This window comes from Microdochium trichocladiopsis (assembly GCF_020744255.1).
Source record: "Microdochium trichocladiopsis strain MPI-CAGE-CH-0230 chromosome Unknown B0I36scaffold_8, whole genome shotgun sequence".
Lineage (NCBI taxonomy): Eukaryota > Fungi > Ascomycota > Sordariomycetes > Xylariales > Microdochiaceae > Microdochium > Microdochium trichocladiopsis.
This window is the reverse complement of record NW_025763551.1, coordinates 323,273-351,162: the sequence shown is the minus strand read 5'-3', so window position 1 is coordinate 351,162 and position 27,890 is coordinate 323,273. Positions and strand designations below refer to the sequence as shown.

Here is a 27,890-nt window from a genome sequence, read left to right as displayed (position 1 = left end):
TTCCGTGCTGGTGTAAGGCCGATGCGGGTGCACAAAGAGAGACGAATGGGATTTTATTCCCGGCTCTGCAACCTGCAGTCATCTTCCTTTGCAGATCCATGTGGCCGCATTCTTGACAGCGACTTCTGGACGGTCACTCATCAGGATGAGCTCAGTTTTCAGGATTACGCCATCACCACCTCCAAGATTGACAACACATGGGACGAGCTAGACAGACCGACTGGGCCTACATTACTCATTCTCTGCTTGCTGACTGCAACTGAGCCTTCTTCTCATCGATTTCTTTTCAATCCTGATCCAGGACTCGCATTAGCGCTTTCCCCATCCAACCCCCGCGGGCAACAACCTGCAGTCGTCATCCCGCAGCAAAGCAACGTAACCAGCCCGCCTCGCCTCATCCCACGACCGCCCAAACACGAGGAACCAGCCCCCGTTAGCACCAGCCAGCGGACCCGTCGGCTCCTACCGCTGGGGCTACGTATTGTCGCCCGCAGCCGCAGCAACCATCACCACCCACAGCGCTAACACACGAAAGCTTACGCGGTCACCCACCCGCCAAAGTACGGCAATTAAGGTTGCGACCTTTTTCCTCCGGGCAACCCACCCCGATCTGGGCAGCCGGGTGGCCCGCCTCCCGCCCGTACGGCGAAGCATACGTTACGTACTTCTTTCCAGCCCACTGACGACGCTGTTTCGTCTGGTCTGATCCCCGCCAGCCAGGCCAGGCCTGCCTGCCAAGCTCCTACTGAAAGCTTGAGCCGGATTTACAGGCAAACCAAGCTTTCGCTTTTCCTCTCTACTTACTCGACCCGACTCAGAGAACGATGCTTGGCTGGGCTTAGCTTCGCGGGGTTCAAGGCAGTATTGCAACTTTCTAGGTTCTCAAAACGAAGAGGGTTGGAGCCCGGGTCATCTGTTCTTCGTTTCCCATCGTCTCCTCTCGCCCTTCCGTCATAGACCGGATCCTGGAGCCGGGCCAGCAACAACCAACACCAGGCCATTTATTTCCGAGAGCACTGCACATTCCGTATAATCTCAGGCTTTGTCTGCAATCGGGGTTGCAGGTCTTGCTAAAACCCGATTTCCTCTTGTCTGCAACTCTTACCAGGTACTTTGCCGCTCGACCCTGCTTTTTGCAGTGCACCAGACGACAGACACCTTCAACGATGGCCTGCAAGGCCGCCACGAAATCATGCGCTGCGACTGTGTGCGCCGTCCTGCTCGGTCTTGCAGGATTGACGGATGCAGCGCAATATTACCAGATTGATTCCGTCGGTAAGTGTTGACTTACACACACTTGCACCGAAATGGCAGTCGCTCTGCCAAGACTAACACCGGGGAAATCAGATGACATCAAAACCTCGGCCAAGACACTGGCTTACGATTTGATGCTCAACTACAATGGCAACGAGTCTGGACAAGTCCCAGGCATCTTGCCAGGCCCCCCACCGGCCGGGCCGTATTACTGGTGGGAAGGTGGTGCGCTCTGGGGCGCCATGATGGACTACTGGCACTACACCGGGGACGACACTTACAACGACGTAGTGATGCAAGGAATGCTCTTCCAGACGGGGCCCAACAACGACTACATGCCACCCAACTGGACTGCGTCTCTGGGCAACGACGACCAGGCCTTCTGGGGCATGTCGGCCATGCAGGCTGCCGAGCAGAACTTTCCGAACCCGCCAAAGGGGTCGCCCGGGTGGCTGGCCCTCGCGCAGGCCGTTTTCAACACGCAGGCCGAGCCTGATCGGCATGACAAGACATGCGGCGGTGGTCTGCGATGGCAAATCCCCTGGTACAACAATGGGTAAGTCTGTTCTCCTCGTGTGCTCACAAGACACAAACCATAGGCTTACCGTCGTTCTCTGTTCTCTCACAGATACGACTACAAGAACTCCATCGCCAATGGCTGCTTCTTCAACCTGGGCGCCCGGCTGGCGCGGTACCTCAACAACCAGACGGCGGCGCAGTGGGCGGACGAGACATGGAACTGGATGGAGAGCGTGGGCTTCATCAGCAAGGACAACCGGGTGTTTGACGGGGCGCACGTGGGCACCAACTGCACCGACATCAACAAGGCGCAGTTCTCGTACAACAACGCGATCCTGCTGCTGGGCGCGGCGCACATGTACAACTGGACGTCGGCCAGCAGCGCGCACGACAACAACTCGACGCCGGAGCTGTGGGAGACGCGCATCACCAACCTCCTCAACGGCACGATCCGCGACTTCTTCCCCAACGGCATCGCGTACGAGGCGTCGTGTGAGCCCATCATGTCTTGCACCACCGACATGCTGAGTTTCAAAGGGTACACGGCCCGCTGGCTCACGCAGATGACGCAGCTCGCGCCGTTTACGGCGTCGACGATCCTCCCGATCCTCCAGACGTCGGCCAAGGCGGCGGTGGCGCAGTGCACGGGCGGGAGCACGGGACGCGAGTGCGGGTTCCAGTGGAGCTCGGGCAAGTTTGACGGCAGCGTCGGGGCCGGGCAGACGATGGACGTGCTGGGCGCCGTGTCGTCGCTGCTCGTCCAGCAAGGGGCCGCGCCCGAGGCGCCGCTGACCAGCTCGGACGGGGGCACGAGCCCGAGCGACCCCAGCGCCGGGTCGACGAGCGTGCACCTGAGCGACCCGGCGTCGTCGGCGGACCTTCCCGTGACCACGGGCGACAGGGCCGGCGCGGGGATCGCGACGGTCGTCTTTGTGGCGCTGATGGCCGCCATCTACGCGTGGATGATGGGTGACTGGGGCCAGGGCTCTGCGGGTGGTATTGTTGCCGGGACAAAGGCCGGTGCTGGTCTGGCGGGGATGGGCAGAGCTGGAGCTGGCGGGACGATGCTCGTGTCGGGCGCGAGCGGTGCTGGCCCGTATGGTGCCACGTCGGGTCAGGAGGTCGAGTATAGCGAGAAGGGGAGGATGCCGGCAAAGCTCAGGAAGATGCTGCCTCCGCTGCCTGCGCATATCGGGTGAGCTGGGGATTTGTCTCGAGGGCTGGTGTATGTCATTTTGATATGTTTTTCGGGCAATCTTGGCGTGGACGGAGCGTTTTATTTGGGAATAACAACCACTGTTTCCAAACCTTGTGAAAATGACCAGATTGGTATTGTACGTTGTTGTGACTTTGTGATCATGAGAATGATTGATGAAGTGGGGAGACGTGGAGACGTTGAGGTTTGTTCCACACACGCGCGGGCGGACCCGCGGCACCTCTGCGACAGGGGACAGGGGGGCTCTTGGGGATTGTTTCATGTTTGGTGGTGGGCATTTACTCGAGCTTGAAACCTTCAACATCGCCCGGGGCGCAGCTTGCATGCATGAAACCGCTCCAGCACAGCCATACATCTCTCTTCACCTATTACTCCTCGACTTTTGCATACTCCTTGCTGCCTTTATTGTTACAACTCCAGCCATCTACATCACCACTCAAATCATACATTAAAGAGTCGGCCCAGAGAATTTCAAGACCCAGCAGCTCATACCAAGATGCCGGACTTCACATCCCCTGCCGTCTTCCCATCCTTTTATGAGCTACCATCAGCATCTGCGTCCGCGTCTTCATCTTCAGCTTCACCTACACTAACCAGCACATCTGCACGCGAGACCGGTGAGACCGCCGCGGCGGGGGAATGGTACCTCCTCGCCCAAGTCAAGGAGAACATGACCATCACCCAGCCGACCCTGATCGTGACGGACCGGACGGGCGTGGACTTTGCGCTGCTCTTTGACGACATGGGGAAGAACCTCAAGAGCTTCAAGAAGGGGTACACGGTCGTGGTGCCGCGCGCGGTGAGGACGGACAGGGAGGGAGACGGGAAGAAGGCGGTCGTGCGGGTTGAGAAGGGGCGGGGGGAGAGTGTCAAGGTATGTTTTTCTTATTCCTTTTCTTCCCTGTCTTTCTTTCTTTCTGTTTTCTGGTGTTTCTTTTACATAACTTCTCCACTACAAGTTGTTTGCGTCATTGTCGTACATACGGGAAACGAAGAGGACTAAAAACCCGAGGATACAGGTAATATCCGGACGCCTGGCCAGAGTTCTCGAGCTGGGCAAACTGCTCGACAGCGGCGCCCTGGGCAAGCGGTGCGGCTCGTGCGGGACCGCCGAGGGCACGCTGTCCCGATGTCTGGGATGCGGGATTGCAGTCTACTGCAGCAAGGTATGTTCCTCGAGGCCCGTGATGACAAGCATAGTACTGATCTTGGCTCCGGTCTACAGGACTGCCAGGCCACGAGCTGGAATGAGCTGGATCACAAGTCGAATTGCAAGGTTCTCAGGGCCATTGACTCGACATGGAGTTGAGAAAGCTCGGGCAATATGTATCATGTTTAAGTAAAAGTTGAAGGTACCTCGCATAGCTTGCCGGAATGATTCGCCTTCATGGCCCCATACTTGAGAGTTTGAGTCAGACCATCGTGCAACAGAGTATGTTGTGGTAGTTGTGCTGATGGACTTCCGACGCTCCTCGGCGAAAGAGACTGGTCTGTGACATGCTGTCGAGTGCTCCATTGGTTGAGAACACGCTTCCTGGCGCTGAAATCGAGCAGACTACGCCCCAAACAGCATGGCTACTAGGACTATTATCATCGTCACCATGGCCACCGCCATCCGTCGCAATTAACAACGGCAAACAAAGACGGGCAAATCCAGGACCCCCACCTTATCATAACTACCCTCCGCTAGCCGGTACTCTACCCCCAGTACCAACCAGGACAGCGCCAACGACGTTGATGGTGGAATCTCTGACGGGTCGACCACAACAGAGGCTCGCTCATTCCCCAGCGACAGCCACTTGTCAGTCTGACTAACGACTAAGCTAACCACCTAGGTATCTCGGTACACGGAGAGCCACATGGCACATAGTAGCCGCTTAAAGGGGTTGACGTTGGCCAAACAAGATAGCAATAATCGTGACGGGGCCGAAAAGTCAGTGGTGCGTGGGAGTACAATTCTTATCCTATCCTATCCAAGTTTGGATAATAAAGAGAAGGGTGAGATTATACACAGTTTATGCTCTCAAGATCATCTGATTCCGAGCACGGGACTTGACGTCGACTCAATATTGGCGAAATGGAAGACCCATATTCTTCCTGCCTTGCCTCCAATGACTACGATTGTACCACGTCCTTCACTGTTGCATTCGGTAATGCTCCCACCCCGGTAGCCTGGAGGAAGCCAGAGTAAATCCATTGTGTTGCTGGAAACCCAACTGCCCTCATGGCTTAGTTTGAATCGGCGAGCCGTGCGGGGGAGATGAGGATTCCAATCCGTGATTAAAACCTCGTCTGCGATAGCGTGAGAGGACCCGATCTGACCCGTAGCCTCAAGTAAGGATTTGGAAACGGAATGAGCTGTTCGTCCATAGAAACATATGCGCGTCGCTAAACTCCAGAGGCCGACAATATCTCTGAGCGACCCAGAGATCACATGCTGACCATCTGTTGTGAATATTGCCGAACGGATGAGAATGGCACCATTCAGGGTAGTTTCGCATGTGCCCGTGGCCGTGTCCCAGATTTTGATGGTCTCGTCATCTGACGCCGACACCAAGCGATGCCCCAGGGGCGAGAAGGCGACGGAGACGACCCGGCGAAGATGACCTCTAAGGGTTGCTTGACACTTGCCCGTAGCGACGTTCCAGAGCCTTATAGTACCATCGTGCGAGCCTGTGACAACTTGATGCCCGCTTGACGAAATGTCGATCGACCCTATTTCCCCAGTATGGCCCACGGGTGCTTCTTCTCGTGCATTCGTTCTTGCGTCCCAAATTCTAACGGTGCCGTCGTCCGATGCTGAGACAATGCGGAGACCGTCAGCTGAGAACGCTGCGGAGTTGACTGGCCCAGTATGACCTCTGAAAGTTCCCTCACAGATACCGGTATTGGATTCATAGATTTTGACGGTTCTGTCCTCTAATCCCGCAACAATGCGTCGCCCATCTTCCGAGAAGGCCACTGATCGGGCTTTTCCCTGGATAGTCAACTCGCACGTGGATAATACCGTATTCCAGATCTTGATATTGCCGTTTTCAGATGCTGAGACGACGCGCAGGCCATCCGCCGAGTAAGCTGCTGCTGTCCACACAGTGGCGTGGTCACTGAGTTCCGTGACACATTCACCCGTCTCCACGTTCCAAATTCCAAGGTTGGCTAACGTTGCAACTACGACGCGCCGCCCATCTTGTGAGAAAGCTGCCGAATAGAAGACATCGAAAGAGTGCCCCACAGTCTTGCAGGTGCCCGTGAACGAGTCCCAAAGTTTCATTGACAAACCCGCACGCAAGACCATGTATCGTCCATCCGCCGAGCAGGCAAACATCTTAGAGGGCCATACCGGGCACATGAGATCCTTCTCGCAAGCAGCGGTAGTGGTGTTCCAAAACTTGACGGCTTTTTGGTATCCTGCGATGACGTGCGAGGGGCTTACCAAGGTCTTGTCGAAGAGCCCTTCTATTGTCGTCTCGCATACGCCCGTGACGACATTCCAAAGCCTCACTGTGTCGTCAATCGAGGCCGAAACTATGCGGAGCCCATCTGCCGTGAAGGCAACCGATTTGACTGGTCCGACATGGCCCTCGAGTGTTGCCTCGCACGCACTCCATTGATCATCTATTGCCGTTTGACACCTCACCCATGGCGGCTGTTCCTGATAAAATAGCTTGCGGACAGGACTCTGGGTAGGGCTGAAGACGAGAACGGAGATGTATGTCTGGAGTGGCCAGTTCTCTATTGCCTGCCGAAAGTTCTGGAGGAGACGGTAGGTGTCGAGGGCCACCTCTCGGAGTCGAGAAGAAGTCTCATGCTGTGTAAGCATTTTCAAACTCGCCGTTCCGTTAGGAACAGCGCGCAACAAAACCAGAGCCTCGATCCAATAAAGACATTTGGTCTGCATGAACCTGTCCGCTCGTCCTCATTCTGAACATCGCCTCCATGCTGTCTTCCCCGGCATGAACCGGCCTCCAGCAAGTGATCGATCCAAAATATGCATGAGTACTTGATCGTGGCCAGTGGGTCACAGGCCGGCGTTCTGACGTGTTTAATATGGAGACCTGGGTCACGTAGTTCGTAGATATCGCGTTTCAGCATCTTGCTCATCGCTTTGATCGACCTTAAGAAGATGTGAGCATCCACGGTAGCTTGACCTTCTGGGAAAAGCAGAGCTGCTTGTTTTTGGAGCAGATATTCCTTGGCGGACTGATGTACAAAGTAAATTGTGTCGTTCCGGATAACGAGAAAAGAGCCGCATGATGCAACAAGTTCCTCCAACGATTCGAGGTCGACCAACATGCTGTCGCATCCCTCAATTAGAACTGTACATTCGGAAAGTGACAGAGGCCGGCGGGCTTTTGTAACGACCGCAAGGAACTCTGTACAGAGCTTGACCCCATCAAACTCAAGAAGATTCTGAATCATCTGCAGGTAGAGATGATCGAGGCCAGCTGGGAAAGACTTCAGTCGCTGTAGCACGCTCCATCGGGGTGCCTTGTCGAGCTCCTGCAACACTAAAGCAACCCAGAGAAATGTGCCGTTGGCATTTGCAGATAGGTGTTGATGGATTTCCATGACGACATTTGCACTGTAGCTCTTCTTTTGAGCAAGCTGCGCAACCTTGTGGTTGATGAAGCGCTCAACAGCATCTGCGACCGAGGTCGAGTTCACTTCTAGCGAAAGACCCCGAGCTGCAGTGCTCAGTCGTTCCTCAATCTGTGCCCAGTTGCGGCTTGAGACGAGCCATTTGACGCGAGACCTTGAATGCGATACCCGCACAATCAGATCGAGAAGCTGCGGCAGATCTGTAGCACACTCATCGAGCGCATCGATAGCAAGGTATACTTCGTGGAGACGTGCATCTTGGAGGATGTCGACAAAGATATTGCACAGAGCCTGCCATGCATTGACGTCTTCAAAGAGAGCCCTGCCGGCGGCCTCATACTTCCTCTCGAGATGCGAGAGGAGGGTAGCGTCTTGGTCGATGAGCATGAAGATCAGGCCGCGTAACACGTTTGTGGCAGAGTTGATGCGGTCGTCAGTGGTCTGACAGAAGAAAAACGCGATGAGTCGCCGCTTGTCGTGTTCGACCGGCCTCAGGCGCAACTGATCAATAATGCCACAGAGCAGCATTGTCTTGCCTTTCCCTGGGTCACCCCTGACCCATAGGAGGCGCTGGCTTTCGCCATCGTGCCACTGGCGGAATCCGGGATTATGTAGCACCCAGGTGTATGAGTGCTCTAGCAGACCTCCTTTGGTCTCTTGGATTCGCAGCTTGTCGTCTCGAGGATCCGTCACACGCAAGTCAGCCAGGCACTGCTTGCCGGCGTCGCTGATGAGATCTTTGCCAATCTCCCATCGCAATCGACTCATTGCCTTTTCTTCTCCTTCTCCATATATCATGGGCATAAATACGCCGAAGATGCCAAGCAAGCAGTACGCCTTGTCTTCGGGACGTTTTGTCTTGCGGTTTCCCACCCATGAGAACCGGTCGTTAATGCTGAAGTCGGCTAATGGTGCCCCCTGGAGCGCTTCAGCTGGAATACCGGTAGTCTCGTGGAGGAGCATCTCTAGAGATGCCTTGTCCCCTAGTCGTTGTCCCTCTTTGGCAAAGAAAATGACCGACTTGGGAGCTACCAATTCTTGTAGTGTCCAGCCGCGTGTTAGCCACCGACTATTCCTGAAAGCTGTCTGCCATGATGCGCAAGCGTCGGATACATCAGTCAGGTAGGCGTAGCAGTGAGTAGCATTCTGGTACCAGCGAAACATTGAGTTTATCGCCTCGTATAGCTCCGTGCTGTTACTCTGATCTATACAGCACGTATCGACCCAGAAGTACTGCAAGCCATCCTTGGAGGCTTGGAGGGCGCAGAACATGAGCTTTTCGTAGCCGTCCTTGTGCTGGCCCGTGCCATCTTGGATGTCGCGCAAGTTCACCTCCTGTTCGTCGTCGCCCCAAGTATGGGAGAGGATGGCGTACCGTGGGATGTTGTCAATGAGGTTCCCTGTAATCCGCAGGCTCCCATCCGTGTGACACCCCAGAAGACGCATGGTGGTCGTGACTGCCAGTGCCTTCGAGCGTCATGGTGCTCTTGCTTGTTTGCAAGACGAATGCCGGTTTTTGAAAGGGGGGTAAGAATGCGACACAGCGAGGCTGGGCATTCTGCCTTGCCAATGCATGGTGGCGAGGCGCACTCAGCGTTGGGGTCCGAGTACACTGAGAGCCTTGTTCGCATGCAATCTTGGTGTGCTTTAGGCATCAACACCTCGAAGAAGCCTGGCCCCTGTTCAGCGACATTTTGGACATGCCAGAAGGAGGCAGCAATGCTCACGGAACATCCAGTTGAGGATATCGGGGGCTAGTTACCTAGGTAGAATTTACAAAGGGAAAAAACATGAATGATGGGAGGTGCACTCAAGAGCCCCATTCCATGGTCCCGCGTAGGCAAATTGCTTACATTAGTCTGGTTACTTGGTAGTCCAACGTATCCCGCAATGAAACCTATGATGTTTGTTTCACGTCATATTTTCATTGGAGCAGCAGCAGTATTGCTGAAGCACGTCCTTCAGCGATCTCCGCAGCGTTGTCTTAGACATGCACGAAGTCTGCCTGCCGTGCGTCGCAGATGTCTCCCGCGGGAACACAGCGGGAGGTCACGGTGCTGGTATGTGATCGTGCCGGAAACTGATCTGCTTAGTTTATTGAAGGTGAAGGGTCCCGGCCCAAACGCTCAATTGTCGTTGGCGCGGGTCGGGTCTAACAGTCCATTGAATACAACAGCGTTCTTTCTGGGACTAAATCACCGTACTCGCGGCCGTGGAAAAGGTCCAGCTGGACTCCAGCAGGCTGGGGTGGGCCATCGATCATTCGCAATAGCTGGAAACAATGTTACTGGGCTACCAAGACCTCGCGCATACCGGGAAATCTTTACCGAACAGTCAGGGTCTGAGCATGGTGGGGTAACACTATTGGGGTCGCGCTTTCAGGGTCTTGCGTGTCACGGCATCATTGGCAAGGTTGCTGAGCGCGCATTTTCTTGTACGTATCAAGTGATGCACTGGTTCCTACTTGCGATGATACTTCTAGGATTCGCATCTCTGTAGCTCATTTTAGACGCCTTGCAAAGAAGTATAGCTTTGGAACCAACGAAACGGACGTATGTGGAGGGCCTGGCGGTCACGAACCACGAGGACGTGATGTTAAGTGCAGCGCACAATCTAAACGGGATCTTGTGCGGACGAGCACAAAACATAATCATATTCTTATTCACCTTAATGTTGCCTATAAATCTGGTTTGATAGTCTCGATGAGGTCAGTCGACGAGAAGCAAATACTTTGAAGACGGGGTATACCCCAACTTTCGGCCTTCTGGCGAGCTGTGGGGCATCCCCTCACTTCTACCCCAGATCCGCCTGTTTGGCAAGCGTTTTCCGGCATGGCGCCCGCTTCGCTTCTTCTTCTTAGAATTGGGGTAATAGTGTGTTGGGCAAATGGCTATATTTAAGGGTACCGGTATCTCGGGTGGTCTGCTGTTAGAGGGGCCATTCCTTTGTATCTAGGTTGGTGCCTTGCATTCGATTTTGTTGTCTTGACTTTTATTTTTCGGTTTCTCTCTTTCCGGGAGTGTCGCTACACCATCGCGACGACGGCAAAACCCAACCCTTCACAACCAGAACCATAACACCAGGAATCGGACAGCAAAACTGAATCGAAGCACCGCAGAAATGGTATACCTAAAATCCACTCCCGAATACACCGACACCACAGCGCCCTTCACCCCCGGTCCTAAGAACAGGCACTACTCGGATCCAGACCCAGTATGGGCGGGCATGGTCGACGCTGTCGAGACCGCGATGGCACCGATTTGGGCCCCCGAGGTGTCCATCTCCGACTTCAAACAGGCCTGGCTCGCCTCACCTTTATCGCTGCCCGCGAACTGCCCCGAGCCAGGCAAAGACGTGGTCATCAGCCAGTCTAAATTCCCCGCAAGGGACGGTACCGAGATCGGGCTGCAGATTTACAAGGCGCCGAATGTGAAGCCGGACGCGACGCTCGTGTATCGGATACATAGCGGCGGGTGGGTCGTGTGCGGGCACGAGGTTGAGGAGGGCGAGAACCGGAGCATTGGAGCGCTGGGAAATGTTGTTGTTGTCAGTGTGGATTTCAGGATGTAAGTTGTTCATTGTACCTCTCTCTTCCTTGTTCTTTGTGGTTTGAGCAGAACCGGTATGACTGAAATTTGCCGCCGTCTTGACAGGGCTCCCGAGTACAAGTTCCCGATTCCGTTGGAGGACTGCTACGATGGACTAAAATGGGTATGTCAACAATTTGGGAGAATTTCAAGACAACCATAGCACTTGGTTACTGACAACACCTCATACGAAAGTGCAAGGCAAACGCCGATAAGCTGGGGATCAACCCTGAGAAGATCATCCTGGTAGGAAACAGCGGTGGTGCCAATCTTGTAAGTTTCACGCTTTCTCCCACGAGCCTACGATGCTCGCCCATGAATAACAAGCTAACGTCATCAAGACTGCCGTCGTCGCCCTGCAAGCCCGCGACGAGGGCCTGACCGGAATCAAGGCCGTCAACCTCGGTTTTCCGGCGACCTGCCACCCCAAGTTCTTTGATCAGGTGCCCAACAAGGACAACTACGAGCTGCTGAGCTATCGACAAAACGAAAAGGCCGGCTTGGTCAACACGCAACGCATGGAGTTCTTCTGGGATACGTATCTCCGCGAGGAGGACCGCAAACCCGACTGGCGGCACTCGCCCCTGCTTTCGGACAATCTTGGAGGACTGCCTCCGCTGAGTGAGTGTCCTTCGGAATTTCCTTTGCACCTTTTGCTCCTGGGTGAGGAGCGTTTTCATTAATGAATCATAACTGACTTTGCCTGGGGTTGGCGTGCAGGGATCACTGCGTCAGGCTGCGATCCATTACGAGATGAGGGCATCGCGTTTGCGGAAGCGACCAAAGCAGCCGGTAACGATGTATCGCTCACTGTATACGGCGGCCTGCCGCATTGTATATATTTCTTTCCCCAGGCTTTCAAGCAAGTGGACGAGTACTATAGCACGCTGCTCGACTTCATCCGGAAGTATACAGATTAGACTAGCCCGCGTGGTCATTCAGTGGAAACGCGCTGTTTAGTGAGAACCATCATTATATTTTACCTGTAGTAAGAGAGTTCAGCACGCAACGTGTTCATGGTTGGAGTTTGATATGTTTCTGTGTACGTTTGTACAGCCCTGAAAGGGAACCGTTTGAAACGCTAGGCAGATTTGCATTGATTTCTGGTGCGCTCGGAGACCAGTGAAGAATTGCCGTCTCCTGAACTATGGACTTTGGAGATGGAGACTCCTCTTTCATACAAAACCATTCCTCACATTTCGGAAGGCCGTCCACTGGCTTGGACCTTGAAAGAATTTCCATGCTGAAAGACCCTCAAAGACTAAGGTGGCCTGGCTGCTGTGTAAGTCGATCCATTCAGGGCCACAACGGCAGGGGTACTTTGGTGCGGGGCACTCACAAGCCAGGGGTGGTGCTGCCGCGTTGTTCACAGCTGCGCGCCATCGCGGGGATCTTGACAATGTGTTCACTCTTCCAAGGCAGCTTCACCCGAACACCACTCCTTTGCCTGCAGGCAACAAGACGCGACAGCAGGACCCTGTCGCTTTCCTGCAACACCCTGCAGCAGCTCCAACATACTCACCACGACGCACATCCTGAGCAGCAGCTCCTAAATTCTTGTCTCAAGCTTGGTGCTGGCTGGATCACCTTGCCCCTTGTCTAGAAAATCACCATCGGGCTCGTTCAAGAGCCACACGGTTTCATATCTGGGTGTCGAACTTTCTCACAATGAACTTTCTCAAGTCCGCCGTGGCCTCGGCCATCGAGCGCGGCCCGCCATTCCCGTACAATTTCGGCGACAAGGTCGACATCGACGCCTCGATATGGACGCTCTACAACGGCACCCGCCGCGAGGACGGCTCCGACTGCAGCATCTTCTCGTTCGACTGCGTCGCCAACAAGTCACGCCTCCCTCTTGCGAAGAACGCGCTCAAGAAACTGCGCACTATGCGGCACCCGGGCGTCGTCAAAGTTCTCGACGCCGTCGAGACCGACACATACATTTACATCGCCACCGAACGCCTGATCCCGCTGCGATGGCACGTCAAGCGCAAGAGCTTGAGCCCAGAGACGATCAAATGGGGCCTGCACAGCGTCGCGCGCACCGTCAAGTTTATCAACGACGAAGGGTCTTCGATACACGGCAGCCTCCGCGCGGCGTCAATATACACCTCGGAGAGTGGCGAGTGGAAGCTCAGCGGGTTCGAGGTGCTCAGCAACGTCAAGGACGACGATGCGGTGATATATACTTACGGAAGCCTGGTACCGGATTCCGGGCGTTACACGGCGCCGGAGCTTGCGCGGTCTGGATGGGACGCGATCAAGAAGAGCCCACATACGGCGGTGGATAGCTACAACTTTGGCACGCTCATCTATGAAGTCTTCAACGGTGATTTTCCGGGGCCAGACCAGGCAGGACAGACAAAGGGCGTCCCGCCGACGATGCATGCCAGCTACAGGAGGCTTGTCAATGCCAACCCAAAGGCACGAATCACAGTCAAGGCGTTCTTGGAGCAAGGGCAGCGGGCGGGCAGCTTTTTCGACACCTCACTCATCAAGCTCACTGAGGGCATCGATAACCTGGGTGTGAAGACGGAAGAGGAGAGAGCCGAGTTTTTAGATGACCTCGATCAGGTAGAGGATGACTTTCCGGAAGACTTCTTCAAGATGAAAGTCCTGCCTGAACTGCTCAAGTCTGTCGAATATGGTGGCGGAGGACCCAAGGCGTTGGGCGTCGTTGTCAAAATCTCCACAAAACTTACAAACGACGACTTTGAGACCCGGGTACAACCCGTGATTATCCGCCTGTTTGCGAACCCAGACCGCGCTATTCGCGTTTGTCTCTTGGACAGCCTCCCGCTCATGATTGACAGACTGCCGCAGAAAGTCGTCAACGACAAGATCTTCCCGCAGCTGGTCTCAGGTTTCACCGACATTGCACCCGTGGTACGGGAGCAGACACTCAAGAGCGTGCTCGTCGTCATCGGGAAGCTCTCGGACCGCACCATCAACGGCGAACTGCTCAAGTACCTCGCCAAGACGGCCAACGACGAGCAGCCTGGCATCCGAACAAACACGACAATCTGCCTCGGCAAGATTGCCAAGAACCTATCCAACTCGACCCGATCCAAGGTACTCATCGCGGCATTCTCCCGATCGCTGCGCGACCCCTTTGTCCATGCGCGTAACGCCGCGCTGATGGCCTTGTCCGCGACCTCGGAGCACTTTTCCGACGAGGACTGCGCGGCCAAGCTACTTCCCGTAATCTGCCCATCCCTGCTGGACAAGGAGAAGCTCGTGCGCGACCAGGCCAACAAGGCCATGGAAGTGTACATGGCCAAGATCCGCAAGGCGGCAGCCAAGATGCCCGACACCGTGATCCCCGTGACTGCCACGCAACCAACGACAGAGCCCGCCGGCCCGCGCATGAGCACGCCGCAGCCGAGCCAGGCCGCGTCCTGGGCTGGCTGGGCCATCTCATCCTTCACCAACCAAATCTCTGCCGCAGCGGGACAGATGGAGCAGACCGCGGCCACCAATGGCACCGCATCCGCGTCGTCCTCGATGCCCGGCTCCCCGTCCCTCGCCGGGTCTGACAGAAAGGTCACGCCCAGCATGTCCTCGGCGTCGGCGTCCGCGCTGCACAGACAGGCCGTCAAGTCCCCGCAGCCTTCCTCGCTGTCACTCGCATCCCCACCTCCCGGCGCTGCGGCGGCCGAGTACTTCAAGGATCCTGTCGATGACGACGACGATCAGGATGCGGACTTCGGCGATGCGTGGGGCGAGATGGGCGACATGGATGATGACGAGGACAACAACAGCGGTTCCAGCAGCACGCCCAAAACAACGACCACGACAAGCGGTACCACTGCGACAAAGAAGAAGTCCACAACGTCGGCGGCACCAAGCACGAGTAGCGGCCTGGGCATCGATGATGGCTCAGAGCCAGATTTCGCGGGCTGGCTGGCCGCGCAGTCGGCCAAGAAGACTGGCGGTGTCGGCAAGCCCCTTCCCAAGGGGCTCGGCAAGTCGTCCACGACGGTGGCGAAGAAGCCCACGACCACGGCAGCGAGTAAGCCGAAGCCAGTGGTTGCCAAGAAGATCGATATGAAGCCAAAGGACACTGGGGACGATGACGACGGGTGGGGCGATGGGTGGTAGACCCGGAGGAGAAAACAGGATTACGGGTCGCTGCGCGAGGGCCCAGATCTGCATAGACGGAATGTGTCACATATATACCCTAGATATCTAAGCGCTGTTTGTATTGAAGAGACCTTAGTTGCTACCGATGGACGTTTTGCCCGTGACATTGTCTGTATGGTTGGTGGTAGGTATCATTGAGGAGCGCGTCCTAGTGCAATACTACCACCTCCATTCAATATCTCGCTATAATCCACGTACGCCGCTCCTCGTCACTCAGTCCGCTCAAAAGTCCAACCTCGGCATCCTTGACCGTTACGTATCTCTCCACAAAGTCCCTGGACAGGAAACCGGTTGCAGCCTGGTCCTTTTCGAGGGCTCGCAGGGCCTCGGGCAGGTTCGCAGGAAACATCTTGGTAATGCGCAGCTCTTTTCTTTCCAGATCGCTCAGCTTGGCCGGGTCCCCTTTGCAGTCTCCCCAATTGTCCACACTCGTCTTGGTGCGAAGTATACTGTCCAGGCCGGCCGACAGGACCGCCGTGACCGCAAAGTACGGGTTTGCCAGGCCGTCCATGGTCTTGAACTCCCAGTGACTGCCCTCGCACTGGCGCAGAGGCGCCTCCTTGTTTTGCGTGCCCCAGGTGATCCAGCGCCCCCCGGCCCAGAAGCTGTCCACCATGCGCTCGTAGCTTGCCGGGCTGGGGTACGTGACAGCCAGGATGGCCGCCATGTGGTCCATGATGCCCCCATAGAAGAGTTTGTATGTTCGCTCCGCATCGGCTTTGCTGCCGTCGTTCTTAGAAGTGACTGATAAATGCATGTGAGTTGCAGTGCCACACGCCCGCGGGAACGGTTTTGGGTGCAAGGTGACTCGGAAATCGTGGCGTGCTACTACAGATTCGATGATCTGCCGGGCATGCAGAAGAGTGTCGCATGCTTCCATGGGCGGCAGGGCTGATAGTACGATCTCATACTGACCGGGAGCGCTCTCTGGATGGAAGGCCTCGATCGAAATGTCTGCGTGGTCCAAGGCATCCATGATCTCGTCCACAGCCGTTCTGAAACTCCCGTCGCGGCCCCAGTCGGCGAGGACGCGGGACATGCCCCATGCGTGGCCATCATTCGGCAGAGTCTGATAGGCATCATTGCCAGATGAGTTGGTCGTCCTCTGCATAACGACAAACTCAATTTCAAAGCCAATCAGGAAAGACAGGCCAGCACCAGCGGCTTGGCGAAGAGTGTTGCGGAGCAAGGTCCGTGGGCATAGAGGCACCTCAGCCCCGTCGTCCGTGAAGTGCCCAAAGCAACTAACATGATCAGTGACCGGACCTGCCTTCATGGTTGTCCAGTCCACGTTGAATCGGTACATTCCCGTACCAGTTACCCCAGGTGCACACATGTCCACTTGCAGTATTCCCAAAGAAGCCTTGGTGATGGCCACAGAGAATTGTCCGTCTCGCTCGAGACTTTTCCAGACTTTTCCCATTGGCACGAGCATGCACCGCGCGCTGGAGGTGTAGTCGTGCCAATATACACGGAGCCATTTTGGGCCCAGGTTGCGCAACTGCTGTATGAATGATGGTCGCTCAGTGTGACACAAAGCTACAGAGCCTGTGAGGTCTGTATGCTGCGCTGCAACGGTAGGAGCTTGCACAGCGCCTGGACTCTCTATATGCAAGTCGTACAGCTTGTTTGAGTTATTGAAGAAGACATCCTTGACAAGCTGGATTGCTTGTGCCTGGCTCAAGTCACCCAGGTGCACCAAGTCTCCGAGAACCTTTTGAGATGAGTTAGATGACGGCCTGATGTTCGAGAACCTGCAGCTTTCAGATACCACTTACCGATTTGAATACGTTCCGAGCTTGAATGGTGGCAAGGACGTAAGTCTCGGGAAACCAGTGGCCGTCTGTGCTCCACAGTACCTTGGTCCAAGGACACAACTCGAGGATCTGCCTCAAGATCGACTCTTGGCCGTGGCGACTCACCATGGGAAAGACTTCGCCGATATCCGCGTAGACATTGGCGTAGTGAGTGGCAAGATATCCCATCTCTCTTGTCCACGGGTAGCCGCCATGGAGCAGCACAATTGGCACACTGGGATGGTCCCGGATGAAATCTTGCAAGTGCGAAGGAGATGAGCGGGTCAGGGTAATGTCGTTGTCGCCAAGACCAGTATGGAATTGAAACGGCTTCTTCTTTTGGCCTTCACCTTCAGCGATAGCCGAGGCGGTCACGTGGACGAGCAGTTGATTGAGACGACTGTGGCGGAGTTTCTGGAAAGGCGCGGCACCATTCGCGTGGCCCTCAAGAATGGCCGCAAGCTCAGTCGCTACGCTTTTTTTGTCGACACTTGCACGCCGGGAGATGTCAAGGCCGCTTCTGTAGCAAATAATGGACTTGAAGCCAACAACTTCTGGGTCCTCCACTGCCTGCTTGATCGCTTGTTGGAACTGAGAGAAGATCTGCTCAACGTGGTCTGGGATGGACCGTGTCTGGTCCTGCAGATATTGTGCACAATGCGTGCGGATGATGTCCTGAGCCACTGTCTCTATGCGGACGATTCGCTTGCACTTGCTCCGTGTGAAGCGATCATGCCACGCATAACCATGCACCTCTCCTGGGCCATCTAGCCCGTCATCGAGTAGCAGCGTCTCGATACCCGCAAGGCATCTTCTGGTCCATGCCTCCGGATCTGTCTTGCGAACATGTTGGATGGCTGCCTCTACATGGTCCCAACTGTTGTCACAGCCAAGCAGCGTCGCGAGCTGGCTCGTGGCTCTCAGATGAGGCAGGCTGCTCTTATGATCAGGCAGGGCGTCGCCGTGTGCCTCGCTGGCAATGGACAGCAGAGAGTACTTATCCAGGTACTCGGCCTTGAGCAGGGGATGAGCGTGGTTGTCGATAATGGGCCATGTGTCGATGACTCTGTCGAGCTCGTCGAGGTTCTTCTCTTGGGGCGGCATACTGGCGATGTTCCGTTTAGTGAGCCTGGTAATGGCAAAGGATACGTCTGTTGTGCTCGTTGTAGCACACCCTGCGGTGAGTTATTGTAGGCACAGGTGTGAGGTCGATGTCCCCGTCTTCAATCTGACCCGGCTCCTCCGCTGTCACGTCCGTGCAGGGATCCAAGTAGCACTGAGTTTATTCGCGGGACGGCAGGGAGGCGTAAAGTATTGGGCGGCTGCTGCAGGAAGCCGCGCCTGCAGGTCTCGGCACCGATAAGACGATCAGTGACGTGCTTACACAATCCGCTTGCACAACACGATTTGGCCAGTCCACGCGTAAGGGAAAAGGGCTTGTCATTACACGGAGGCTCCGGTAATTTCTATGCTGTACAATCGATTTGTGGTTGACGGAGGTGAGAATGTGAGGAAGCACGACTGAACTTATAGTTATACTTTCTTGTAAGCACTACTTACTAAGTCCTCAAAGGTAGACCAAGGTAGATCCTTCTTGCTCCCCGCTTACAACGACCTGCCCACCGCTGTTTGGAAACGCCAGAACATTGTCTCAGCGTCCGTACAAGCCAATTAAGCGCCACAGCAGCACACGCTGTCAGACGTCGGCCAACTGTCAGAGTGTCGAAGGATTCTTTTTGTATTACCATGGAACTTTTATTGCTTACAGTTCCTGCACAGAAAAAACTAACTGCTCTCCTTGACAATCGTCGACATGGCTTTCTCATATTCAAAGGCCTCTTTGGCCCCAACGAGGGTAAGATCCCTTCGCCGGCCCTCAAACACCACGGTCGGCACACTGTCCACACCATCAGAATTGCTCATCTGAATCTTGCGCTTGACCTGCGCCAGGCCCGGTTGTTGCTGGTCCACACCCCCGACAGCCTGCTGTGCCTCATCCTCCGGCACGCCGGCTTCGACACACGCCTTGACCAGCGTCTCGGCACTTGACGGATGCCGCGCCTCCTCAAAGTACATCCGATACAGCGCATTGATGATTTTCGATGCCACAGGAGGGCCGTACTTCGTGTACCTCTGTTGGGCAGCCTTCTTGTCGTCCTCGCTGTCAAAAAGGTCTTCCTCGTCGTCCCCTGGCTTAATATCCGGCGAAACACCTTGGAACCACTGGATCACACGGTGGGCGTGCAGCGTGTTGGCCATTGGGCCGTCCCAGGAGAATTTGATCCCCACGGGCTCGCCATAGGACGCCATGACGGCCTCAAACTGCGCCATCTGCTCAGCAGAACCGTGGTACTTGGTCGTGGTGTACCATTCCCGCTTGCTCTGGGCCTGTTCGCCGAGCGACGGGTAAAGCTGGAAGGGCGCAAAGCGGACCTTGAAGTCGACAGGTGCGTGGCCATTGGTGGAGGCGGCATAGTTGGCAAGGGCAAGGTCAAGTCTGTATGCCCACGCCGGTGATTAGCATCAATATGATCTCACGTCAGATGATCTTCCATCTGGCGTGCTGGCGTGCCGAGACTAGCCAGTTCGAACAGCGAGCCGGAAAGGACCCTGCGCGAAGGTTTGCTCTTCGTATGGCGGAAATGCAGAGACTCACTTCTTCTTGCCGAGATACGTCCTGCAAGAATTGCGTGAGCATATTTTGCTAAAGAAAGCACTGGTCCATACAGGACGGGAGCACCTACCATGGACACATCGTGTCGAAGGTAAATGTCACCTTCGATTCATACGCAGCCATTGTGGTGGATGGTGAGAGGGGTACCGGTCGCAAGTTTTGTTCGTGTATGGAGCCGCGAAAGGGAAGGGTGATGGGAGAGAAAGCAGCCATGCCTTAGGAGTGGGAGAGCGAGACTCAAAGCAACCTCGGAAGCAGCCCTCAAAGTGTAATTACGCACGTCGTTGATCAGGTTCTCCCCGGAGCAATGGAGAGCCCCCCCCCCCCCCCCAGAGTGGGGTGGCCGCAGCGCATTGGAGCTCTGGGAGAAAAAGCTGGGGAAGGCGAGAACCGCCTCTTTGCTGGTCTAGCGTCCGCGTGCGGAGTCGGATGCCGATCTTGCATTCACAGCCTCAACACCACCTGCACATCGTTTCCAAGAGTGGAACCCATATTTGAAGATGGCCGCCGCTGCAAATGGTCAGGCGGTCATGGGGCATCGCTCTTGCTTTTGGAATACCAACAATGCTAGCAATGCCAGCCTAGTCAAATGTCGTCTTCTTGCCCTGGGACTTGACCACAGAGCCCGTGAGGTACGACGCAACACCGACCTCACCATAAGCCGGCTTAGCTGGGACTCGCGACCCCGGTGCCGACTCGTCCCGATCACCACCTTTTTGTCCGCCAAACTCTCTTCTCTGTGGTTGCGGCTTGTCCTTGCCGAACCTCTTCTTGTACCGCACCTGGTCATCCTCGGCGAACTGGATCTTGAGCTCGCGGCCCTTGAGCCTGTTTACCCACCATTTCCTCGTCTTGTATTTCCGCTCCGGCTTGGACGCTTCCTTGTTGCCATCCTCTTCGCCATCCTCGTTGTCGCTCTTGTCTTCGGCGTCTTTGAAATCCTCCTCCGTCTCAATTTCCTCCTTGATTTTGCAGAAGCCTTTGACCGCTGACTCGGCGGCCTCTGGCTCCTTGAACCTGACCCATCCGAATCCCTTGCACTTGCCACTGTCCTCGAATGTCGCAACCTTGACAAACTCGATTTCGCCACACTTCTCAAACTGTTGCCGCAAGTCGTCCTCCGTGACCTGGAAAGACAGGTTCCCGACATAGATCTTCCGTATCGTGTTTTTAGCAGCGGCTGCCGTGCCATCGGTCCCGTTCTGGGCACCCGCAGCTGGGGTCTCTTTTTGCGGCCGGCCCTCGTAGGACTTTGAGTTCTTGATGAGTACCTTGCGCCCGCTGATCTCCGTCTCGGTCAGAGCCATGGCTGCGATGGCAGATGCCTCCTTGTCGAAGTCGACATACGCGAATCCCCGGTTCTGCGGCTTGGCGTCCTTGTCGGCTCCGGGGGCCTTGATTTTGCTGGTGGGCAGGTTGACTCTGGTGATGCTCTCTTCTGTGATGGCGCCACCAGAGCTCTCAACGAGCCATTTGAACAGCTCTACTCTGGTGACTGTGAAGGGCAAATTGCCGATCCAGATGCCGTGCTCTGACCGCTTGCTCTCTTTGCCGTTCTTGCCAGCGGATTTGGGCGGCAAGCCTTGTTTGACGTCCTCATCCTCCTCCTCGGCATCGCTGTCTTTCTTGACGGGTAAAGGCTTGCCCTTCTTGAGCAGACGCTTCGCCTTCTTAGACGGCGGCTCGGGGAGTGTGAGATCGACTTCAATCTCCTCCAGGTCGGCCTTGCGCTTTTTCGAATCGTGGATGTCACCCGGTTCGACCGGGGAACTTACGTCGTCTGTTGACATGACTGCGACTGGACTGCTTACAGCGCAATGGTCGGTCGTGTACGAAGTGGCTCCGGAATTGAATTGAACGGTGTTGTCTGGTCCCGGGAAGTTCACTTTTGTTGGAGACGGGGTGTGATTGAGGTGCCTGTAGGAAATGCAAGAGATGCGATGGCTAGGAAATTCCAGAAGTTTTTCTGGGGCTGATAAGATAACATGCGGCTTAGGTGGGGACAACTCGTGCGGGCCTGCAGCGTAGCCTGCACTGCCGGGCCTGAAATTGCTGCAAGGGAATGCGTTAGCGAGCACTGTTGGTCGCATACCTGGGCAGTTTGGCAGCTCAACGATCTCTGTGATTGCCATGTTTTGCCTCGGCTTTTCATGGTCCATCATCTGTAATGGCAAGCGCACCCTGCAATTGATGTGCCTGCCCGTTGCTCATGACCTGGACCGCCATTGCATCACGCATTCGTCGTCCCGCGAGCACCCCGGTCCCGATTCCCCCACCATCAGACAGCCACAGCAAGCTTGAGCTTCGGCCCAGCGCTTCTCCGGCTTGACAACGCAGAGCCCACGGCCGGGGCGGCGGAAGGAGGACGAGGTCCTGCTCCGTGTGGTGACGAGCCGTGGAGCATCGATTGGCTGCTTGGGCGCTGGTGGATTGTGGTACCCGCCGTGCCCGCCTACAGCAATTAATTAATGATCGCCGTCCACGACTCGCTTCGCGCCGCCGTACAGTGACTCTCCAGCTTGTCCAGACGGGGTCAAGTGCGAGCGGGAAGCAACAGCAACAGGGACAGAACCAAGCTTCGAGAAGAGCAGACCAGGTGGGCTCCCTGTCTTATCTGATCTCGGCCTGTGTCGTCACTAATCTACTGCTGTCACAAGTGATTGGCCTGGGGAGAGGCTCTTCGCCGCCTGCGAGAACAAGCAACTATTATGCGTTTGCGCCGCCCACGGCTAGATGCCCCACACCAACCAAAGAGCTCTCTAGGGGTTTCCATCACCTAATCCAGGACTAGCTGAAAGCTCAGACTGCTTGCGCTCGTCGACAGCCACAGCCACTTCAACAAGCTCTCATTCTTCGGCGCGGCTGGGCCTTGTCATATCTGCTCGATACCAGATTCCAGCCTTGATTTGACTAGTATCGGCAAAGAGCCCAGAGACTGAGCACCGCCGATGAGTGAAACCACGTCCTTTCATCGCTCAAAAAACCACACTTGGGTTGACCCTCCTGGTAGCTCTCCAGTGGCCCTCTCGGAACGAGCGCCTTTCCCAGCCAAAGACGACATTTGTGACGGCCTGAGGATTGAGGCACAGTAGCACTTCCCGCGTCGGCGGACCTATGTTCACGCATAGTCGAACGGGAAAGGGGCTGGCGAGGAAGCAGACCTTCACATGCTCCAGCGCGAACCGCCAAGCACAAGTGACACCCCTTTCGTGAGCAGCCTGGTGCACATGAGTAACGCGGCCTCCAGCTCTCTCTGAGCTCACCGGCGACTCGCGGAGGACCGCCAGGTTCCAGACCATGGCCTGCCAATCTCCCGTCGACCTTCTGCCTCCAGAGATTGTCTTGAGCATCTTTAGCTGGCTGGATGCGACCCCGCCCTCCGAGACAAACTTGTACGACCAGCCTAGCGCCGTCATGCTGCGAGGCAGCCCAGGGAGCGTCAACCTCAAGCAGGCTTCCCTGGTGAGCAAGACCTGGCGTACGATGGCTTTGCCTATGCTATTCGAGCACGTGGCATGGATACCTCATGTCTCATCGCTGTCGGCGTTCACACTCAACCCTATTCCGTTGTTGCGGTTTCTCGAAGAGCAAGGCCTGAGCCGGTTCGTGACCACGTTTACGCTTCTAGTCGACTTCGTTGATAGAGATGCCGAGTCGCACGACTTGTCACCGCAAATTCGACCCGTAGACTTGGAGTGGCTCTTCGACCAGATCTTCTCGGTCCTGGACCCTCTGCGGTTTACAGTCATAGCACCTCCGACTACACTTGCTGCATTCATGTCTCGCATGCTGTTTCTGGAAGATGCATGGTCCTTCAGTATCCCATATCATGTCTTGTCTCTGTCGAGACCCGCCAGGGTCAGGCACTCCGATGGCATGATTCACACCGACATTTCGAGCATGTCCAAAAAGTCGCAGCCGCCAGCACCACCACCGAATACCTCGAGGTCGGCGGCACAGCCAACTCGCACCAACACAAGAGGCCATCTTCACATCTCGCGGCGAGCGAGACCGCCAGTATGTCCATTGTTCACGATTCGCCCGTGGACATCATTACTTCTGAATGAGGGCTCCTCTACCAAGGTGTATCGTACATATGAGTTCTTTTTACGACAGCCACCGTCCATGCTCTCTGCTCTGCTTGGGTGCGGAGAGTATCCCAACGACCAGCCCTTGGTTCCAGCGTCCGTCGTGGAGTTCAGCTACATTGCCGTGTTCCCGCTATCTTCGCACTTCGCCACACTTGTACGACACCTGCCACGGGTGAAGCGGTTATATGTGCAGCTGGCTCCGTTGGAGGGCAGCCGAGCGTTTCTCGACGACCGTCGGGAGATGTCACAGATAGATCCAGCCGACTTATGGATGGAGCGCGACATGAGCTACGGCTTCGTGGTTCGCAAGATGGTCGCTGCCGCGAATGCTGCTGCCGCTGCCGAAGCCGCCGCCGCTGCTGCTTCTGCTGCTGCTGCTGATGCTGAGCAGGATTCGGACCATTACGGCAGCGGGCAAGTCAGCGACAGCGATGACGCGGACACCACTGCTGACTGGGCCGGGGTGACGGGTGTGCACTTTGGCGACATCAGCAGTGTCAGCACGACCCTTGGCAACGTCAACAACCGAAACTGGGCGGAGCTCGAGGTGTTTGAGAGCGGAGATGCGGCCATCGACGCCGAGGCGTGGGACATGGCGGTGCAGGCTCTGGACCATCAAAGTGGTTCTGTGCGCTGGTGGAAAGTGCAAGATCGGGGAAGGATAGTCAGAGTGAAGAGGTGACGCGACGTCCAGGCAGGACATGTTGGTATAATTAGGTGTAATTGCGTAAGGACCAGAACGAGTGTTTTGTCTCGTATTACGGATAAGCGAATGGGCAATGCTTGAGGATCACAATTGGATTATACCCCTCGAAAATGGGCACCTACAAAGCCTGTCTAGGTTAAGACCAGGAATGTCTGGCAGCACCCTGCTGCTGTTCATGCCAATCAAAAAAAGAATTCAAAAATTTGGTCTCTCTCAGATCAGTTCCGCTAATAACCAAACTCCATTCAGGGGGCAATCTATAACCAGCGCCCCAACTTCTATCGAGGTGTACCCAAGAAAGACGAGATATGTACATAGAACTCTGCCGTGCGTAATATATAATATATACACGAACTCTGAGAATCCCCCGTTTTCCACTTTCTTTTTCTCTCGCTGAAAAATTCCAGCATCTCTCAGTCTAGACGACCGTCCTTGTCGCTCTCCTCATCGCTGCTCCAGTAGTCCACGGGCCCTCCGACCCCGCCGTGACCGTGGCCGTGCCCGCGAGAGCCGTGCTCCAGGCTGGCCTTGCGCTCAGCATCCTCGGTCATCTCGCGCCACGTGCTCCAGCTGAGCATCAGGAAGGCGCCGATGATGAGCACGCCGCCCGCGAGCGCCGCGAAGCTCAGCCTCTCGCCCTTGAGCAGCCAGTCGGTGATGGCGACGATGAAGATGGTCAGCAGGGACGCGACGGAGGACAGGACGGGGCTGGTGAGGCTGATGAGGACGAGGAAGGAGCCCGCAAAAGTGGCGTTCATGACGACCGAGATGCCGAGCCAGAAGGCCGTGTCGCCCGTAGGCAGCTCAAAGGGCTCCCAGCCGACCATGTGCAGCAGCGGGATCGGGATCCAAAGCACCGTCAGGGTGAAGAGGCCGATGCAGGAGCCGAAGCAGTTGGCAAAGATGGTGCCGCGCGTCGCGGAGACGCCCTCGGGCGGGCAGGCCCAGCGCTTGTAGAGCACCTCGTACAGCCCGTAGAGCACGGACCCGGCGCCGATGATGATGTTGCCTAGCAGGCGCGACGAGGCGGACTTGGCGTCTCCGTCGGAGGCGGATGTTCCCTTGGAGTCGCCATAGGCGACAACCAGGACGCCCACGATGGCAATGAGCACCGCGATGGATTTGTCCAGCCGGAGTTTCTCTTTGAGCAGAGGCACGCTGAAAGCGTATGCGAAGAAGGCCGAGCAGTTATAGATTGCGGTCAGGTCGCTCGGACTCGTCATGTCGACGGCCAGGTACCAGCTCAAGCCGGCCACGGTGAGCGCGCTGGTAATAAAGGCAGTGGTGCGCATCAGGTACGGCCAGGGGCTGACATTGCGGACCAGGTGCGGCGAGACGTCGAGGTCCTGTTGCGCAACCATGTGGGCGGTCGAGCGCACGATGTAGAGATGCCGCCGCCAGAAAGTGCGCCAGGGCATGTTCCACTTCTGCAGGCGCAGGATGAGCAGCTGCGTGGGCCAGAGCAGCGTCCAGGACCCGTGGGTGAGGTAGAGCATGCAGTATGCCTTGTTCCAGCCCAGGTCAGTCTGAACGTAGGCAGCCAGCTCTGTCTGGATACAGAACGAGACGAGCGAGACGCCAAGAAAGAAGGCGGCGAAGGTGTACTTCTTGCGGGCGGCCAGCCGGGCCTGCGTGTCCGGCGAGCGGGAGCGCATGGTGGACGTGCGGCTGAAAGTTGGTCTTTGGGGTGTTGTTGTTACAGGGAGAGAAGAGGAAGAAGGGGACGTCGGCGGGCGAGGTGAGGTTGGTCTGGAGTGGTTGTATCGGGCACGGCCTCTGTCGGAGTCGTCGTTCTTCAAGAGAGGAGTGCCGGAGCGACTCGGATCGAGGAAGGCGCGGTGGGAATCCGACATTGTGTCGTCGTCTTCGTCGTCGTCGCCTAGATGGTGGTGGTGGTGATCGTGGGCAGTGCCGGTGGGCCGGTCTGCGGCTAAGTTGAACTGCACAGCCTTCTTGGGGGCCGGCTGAGCATTGCTGTCGATGCCAAAGTCGAGAGACAGGCGGCTGCTGACAATGGATTTCCGGCCGGAGAGCGGTGCCGTGTCTCTGTCGTCGTCCGTGTCGTCGTCGTCGTCGTCGTCGCTGTAGTGGGCAAAATGGGAGGGTGAAGGCAAGGAAAGGGAGGGACGCGAGGACGGGCCAGCGGCGGAGGTGGAAGAAGAGGCGGTAGCGGGTGCGGCGGCGGCGCCGAGGGAGTGGACTCGGGAGGAGGACGGGGTTGAGCGAGCGGAGGAGGTAGCACCGGGCCGGCCGTGAGAGCTGCCTTTTAAGGACGAGGACATGATAGTGAGGGCCAGAATGCAGATAAGGAAGGATGCCGGGAAACGAAGGGAGAGAGGGAGAGAGAGCCCGAGGCCCACACACGACCTGTGCGCGTGCCGATTGGGGGCGGAGCCTGTGGCTGCTGGGCAAAGGAGCGACTCAGAGGTCAGGTCAGGTCAGGTCGGGACGGGACTGGTCTCTGTGGTTATCACTGGATGCAACCTCGGGAAAGAGTCCATCAGATGGGCTGCCTGAACAGCGCGGTGGTGGTTGTGCGGGAAAGGGGACGCTCGGGATGGGGAAGCCCTGCCGTAGTGGACATGTGGCTTTGCTGCAGCAGATGACGACATGCTGCTGGTGCATGGCCCCGTGGGCTTCCAGTGGGCTTCCAGGCGCTCCGGGCGCCTGCCTAAATGCAACGCTTTCAGGGGTCTCTGGGGCCCAAGGGTCCGTTCCAGGATCTGCTTGCCGTGACAGCTCGGGTCGGGGTGATTCCCAACCCAGATTCAAACTGTGATGGTGCCACCTTCACCAGCTGTCTCTTCCACCAGTCCCAGTCTGTGCAGCTGCATGACCGCACCTTTTTGTGTGTAACCGTCTTCATCAATATCTGTCGCCTTGCGCATGTGGCCCTGTTCTCTGCGCTCTCCTTTCACTCCGCCAAGCACCCGCCAAGATCACGATCGGCCCCGCGACTGCCGCCATACCCGACAACCCAAGCACGCGCCATGTGGGCGGACACTGGTCCTCCACTTGCACCCCTGTCCCCTTCATCATATCCGGTTCTCTTGTGCAGTCACTTGCGTCCCTTGGGGCAGGTCACATGCTCAACGCGAGCGTGGGGGCTTATGATTCTTCCCGCCGTATGCTGCCCAACATGCGTCCGTCGTTTCCAAAGTACTCGTGTTGAAATCTTTTTCAACCATGCCCAGAAATGCAGGAGACTGCCTGTGATGCACGCAGCATATGACGCGATTGAAACGAGACGGGATCAGTGAATTCTCCAAGGTCGTTTTTGTCGGATCGATCTGGTCACAAGACAC

General features: G+C 56.3%; 10 protein-coding genes across 10 annotated transcripts; 5 read left to right on the top strand and 5 right to left on the bottom strand.

The window, feature by feature from the left end:
* Positions 1-1,166: 1,166 nt before the first annotated feature.
* B0I36DRAFT_375836 (family 76 glycosyl hydrolase) lies at positions 1,167-3,529 on the top strand (the record flags this gene model as incomplete). The annotated part of the gene is made up of 4 exons (XM_046160401.1): positions 1,167-1,275; positions 1,348-1,810; positions 1,883-2,742; positions 3,444-3,529. The coding sequence occupies 4 exons, from the start codon at positions 1,167-1,169 to the stop codon at positions 3,527-3,529; spliced, it is 1,518 nt and encodes a 505-aa protein (XP_046008983.1).
* A 3,770-nt stretch (positions 3,530-7,299) lies between these two features.
* B0I36DRAFT_351735 (NACHT domain-containing protein) lies at positions 7,300-9,034 on the bottom strand (the record flags this gene model as incomplete). Its single annotated transcript, XM_046157039.1, has 2 exons — positions 7,300-7,305; positions 7,379-9,034. The coding sequence occupies 2 exons, from the start codon at positions 9,032-9,034 to the stop codon at positions 7,300-7,302; spliced, it is 1,662 nt and encodes a 553-aa protein (XP_046008982.1).
* Positions 9,035-10,465: 1,431 nt separating this feature from the next.
* On the top strand, positions 10,466-12,163 carry B0I36DRAFT_272360 (Alpha/Beta hydrolase protein). The gene is made up of 5 exons (XM_046151310.1): positions 10,466-11,154; positions 11,242-11,299; positions 11,371-11,448; positions 11,517-11,796; positions 11,896-12,163. The coding sequence occupies exons 1-5, from the start codon at positions 10,709-10,711 to the stop codon at positions 12,093-12,095; spliced, it is 1,062 nt and encodes a 353-aa protein (XP_046008981.1). The 5' UTR covers positions 10,466-10,708; the 3' UTR covers positions 12,096-12,163.
* A 439-nt stretch (positions 12,164-12,602) lies between these two features.
* Positions 12,603-15,373, top strand: B0I36DRAFT_329082 (armadillo-type protein). The gene has a single exon (XM_046154676.1). It carries the CDS (start codon positions 12,844-12,846, stop codon positions 15,274-15,276), a length of 2,433 nt encoding a protein of 810 aa, XP_046008980.1. The 5' UTR covers positions 12,603-12,843; the 3' UTR covers positions 15,277-15,373.
* A 3-nt stretch (positions 15,374-15,376) lies between these two features.
* B0I36DRAFT_293428 (uncharacterized protein) lies at positions 15,377-18,582 on the bottom strand. The gene is made up of 2 exons (XM_046151799.1): positions 17,097-18,582; positions 15,377-17,032 (listed from the first exon to the last, which is right to left on the bottom strand). Exons 1-2 carry the CDS (start codon positions 18,216-18,218, stop codon positions 15,491-15,493), a joined length of 2,664 nt encoding a protein of 887 aa, XP_046008979.1. The 5' UTR covers positions 18,219-18,582; the 3' UTR covers positions 15,377-15,490.
* Positions 18,583-18,630: 48 nt separating this feature from the next.
* On the bottom strand, positions 18,631-20,061 carry B0I36DRAFT_329078 (thioredoxin-like protein). Its single transcript, XM_046154675.1, has 3 exons — positions 19,859-20,061; positions 19,771-19,791; positions 18,631-19,611 (listed from the first exon to the last, which is right to left on the bottom strand). Exons 1-3 carry the CDS (start codon positions 19,999-20,001, stop codon positions 18,900-18,902), a joined length of 876 nt encoding a protein of 291 aa, XP_046008978.1. The 5' UTR covers positions 20,002-20,061; the 3' UTR covers positions 18,631-18,899.
* Positions 20,062-20,281: 220 nt separating this feature from the next.
* Positions 20,282-21,791, bottom strand: B0I36DRAFT_329077 (uncharacterized protein). Its single transcript, XM_046154674.1, has one exon. It carries the CDS (start codon positions 21,576-21,578, stop codon positions 20,370-20,372), a length of 1,209 nt encoding a protein of 402 aa, XP_046008977.1. The 5' UTR covers positions 21,579-21,791; the 3' UTR covers positions 20,282-20,369.
* A 34-nt stretch (positions 21,792-21,825) lies between these two features.
* B0I36DRAFT_329076 (uncharacterized protein) lies at positions 21,826-22,175 on the top strand. The gene has a single exon (XM_046154673.1). It carries the CDS (start codon positions 21,919-21,921, stop codon positions 22,087-22,089), a length of 171 nt encoding a protein of 56 aa, XP_046008976.1. The 5' UTR covers positions 21,826-21,918; the 3' UTR covers positions 22,090-22,175.
* Positions 22,176-23,085: 910 nt separating this feature from the next.
* Positions 23,086-24,561, top strand: B0I36DRAFT_365425 (uncharacterized protein; the record flags this gene model as incomplete). The annotated part of the gene is made up of 1 exon (XM_046159132.1): positions 23,086-24,561. One exon carries the CDS (start codon positions 23,086-23,088, stop codon positions 24,559-24,561), a length of 1,476 nt encoding a protein of 491 aa, XP_046008975.1.
* A 551-nt stretch (positions 24,562-25,112) lies between these two features.
* B0I36DRAFT_210393 (uncharacterized protein) lies at positions 25,113-26,402 on the bottom strand (the record flags this gene model as incomplete). Its single annotated transcript, XM_046148903.1, has 1 exon — positions 25,113-26,402. A coding segment is annotated over one exon (1,290 nt), but the record flags the coding sequence as incomplete, so codon positions are not given.
* Between the last annotated feature and the right edge of the window lie 1,488 nt (positions 26,403-27,890).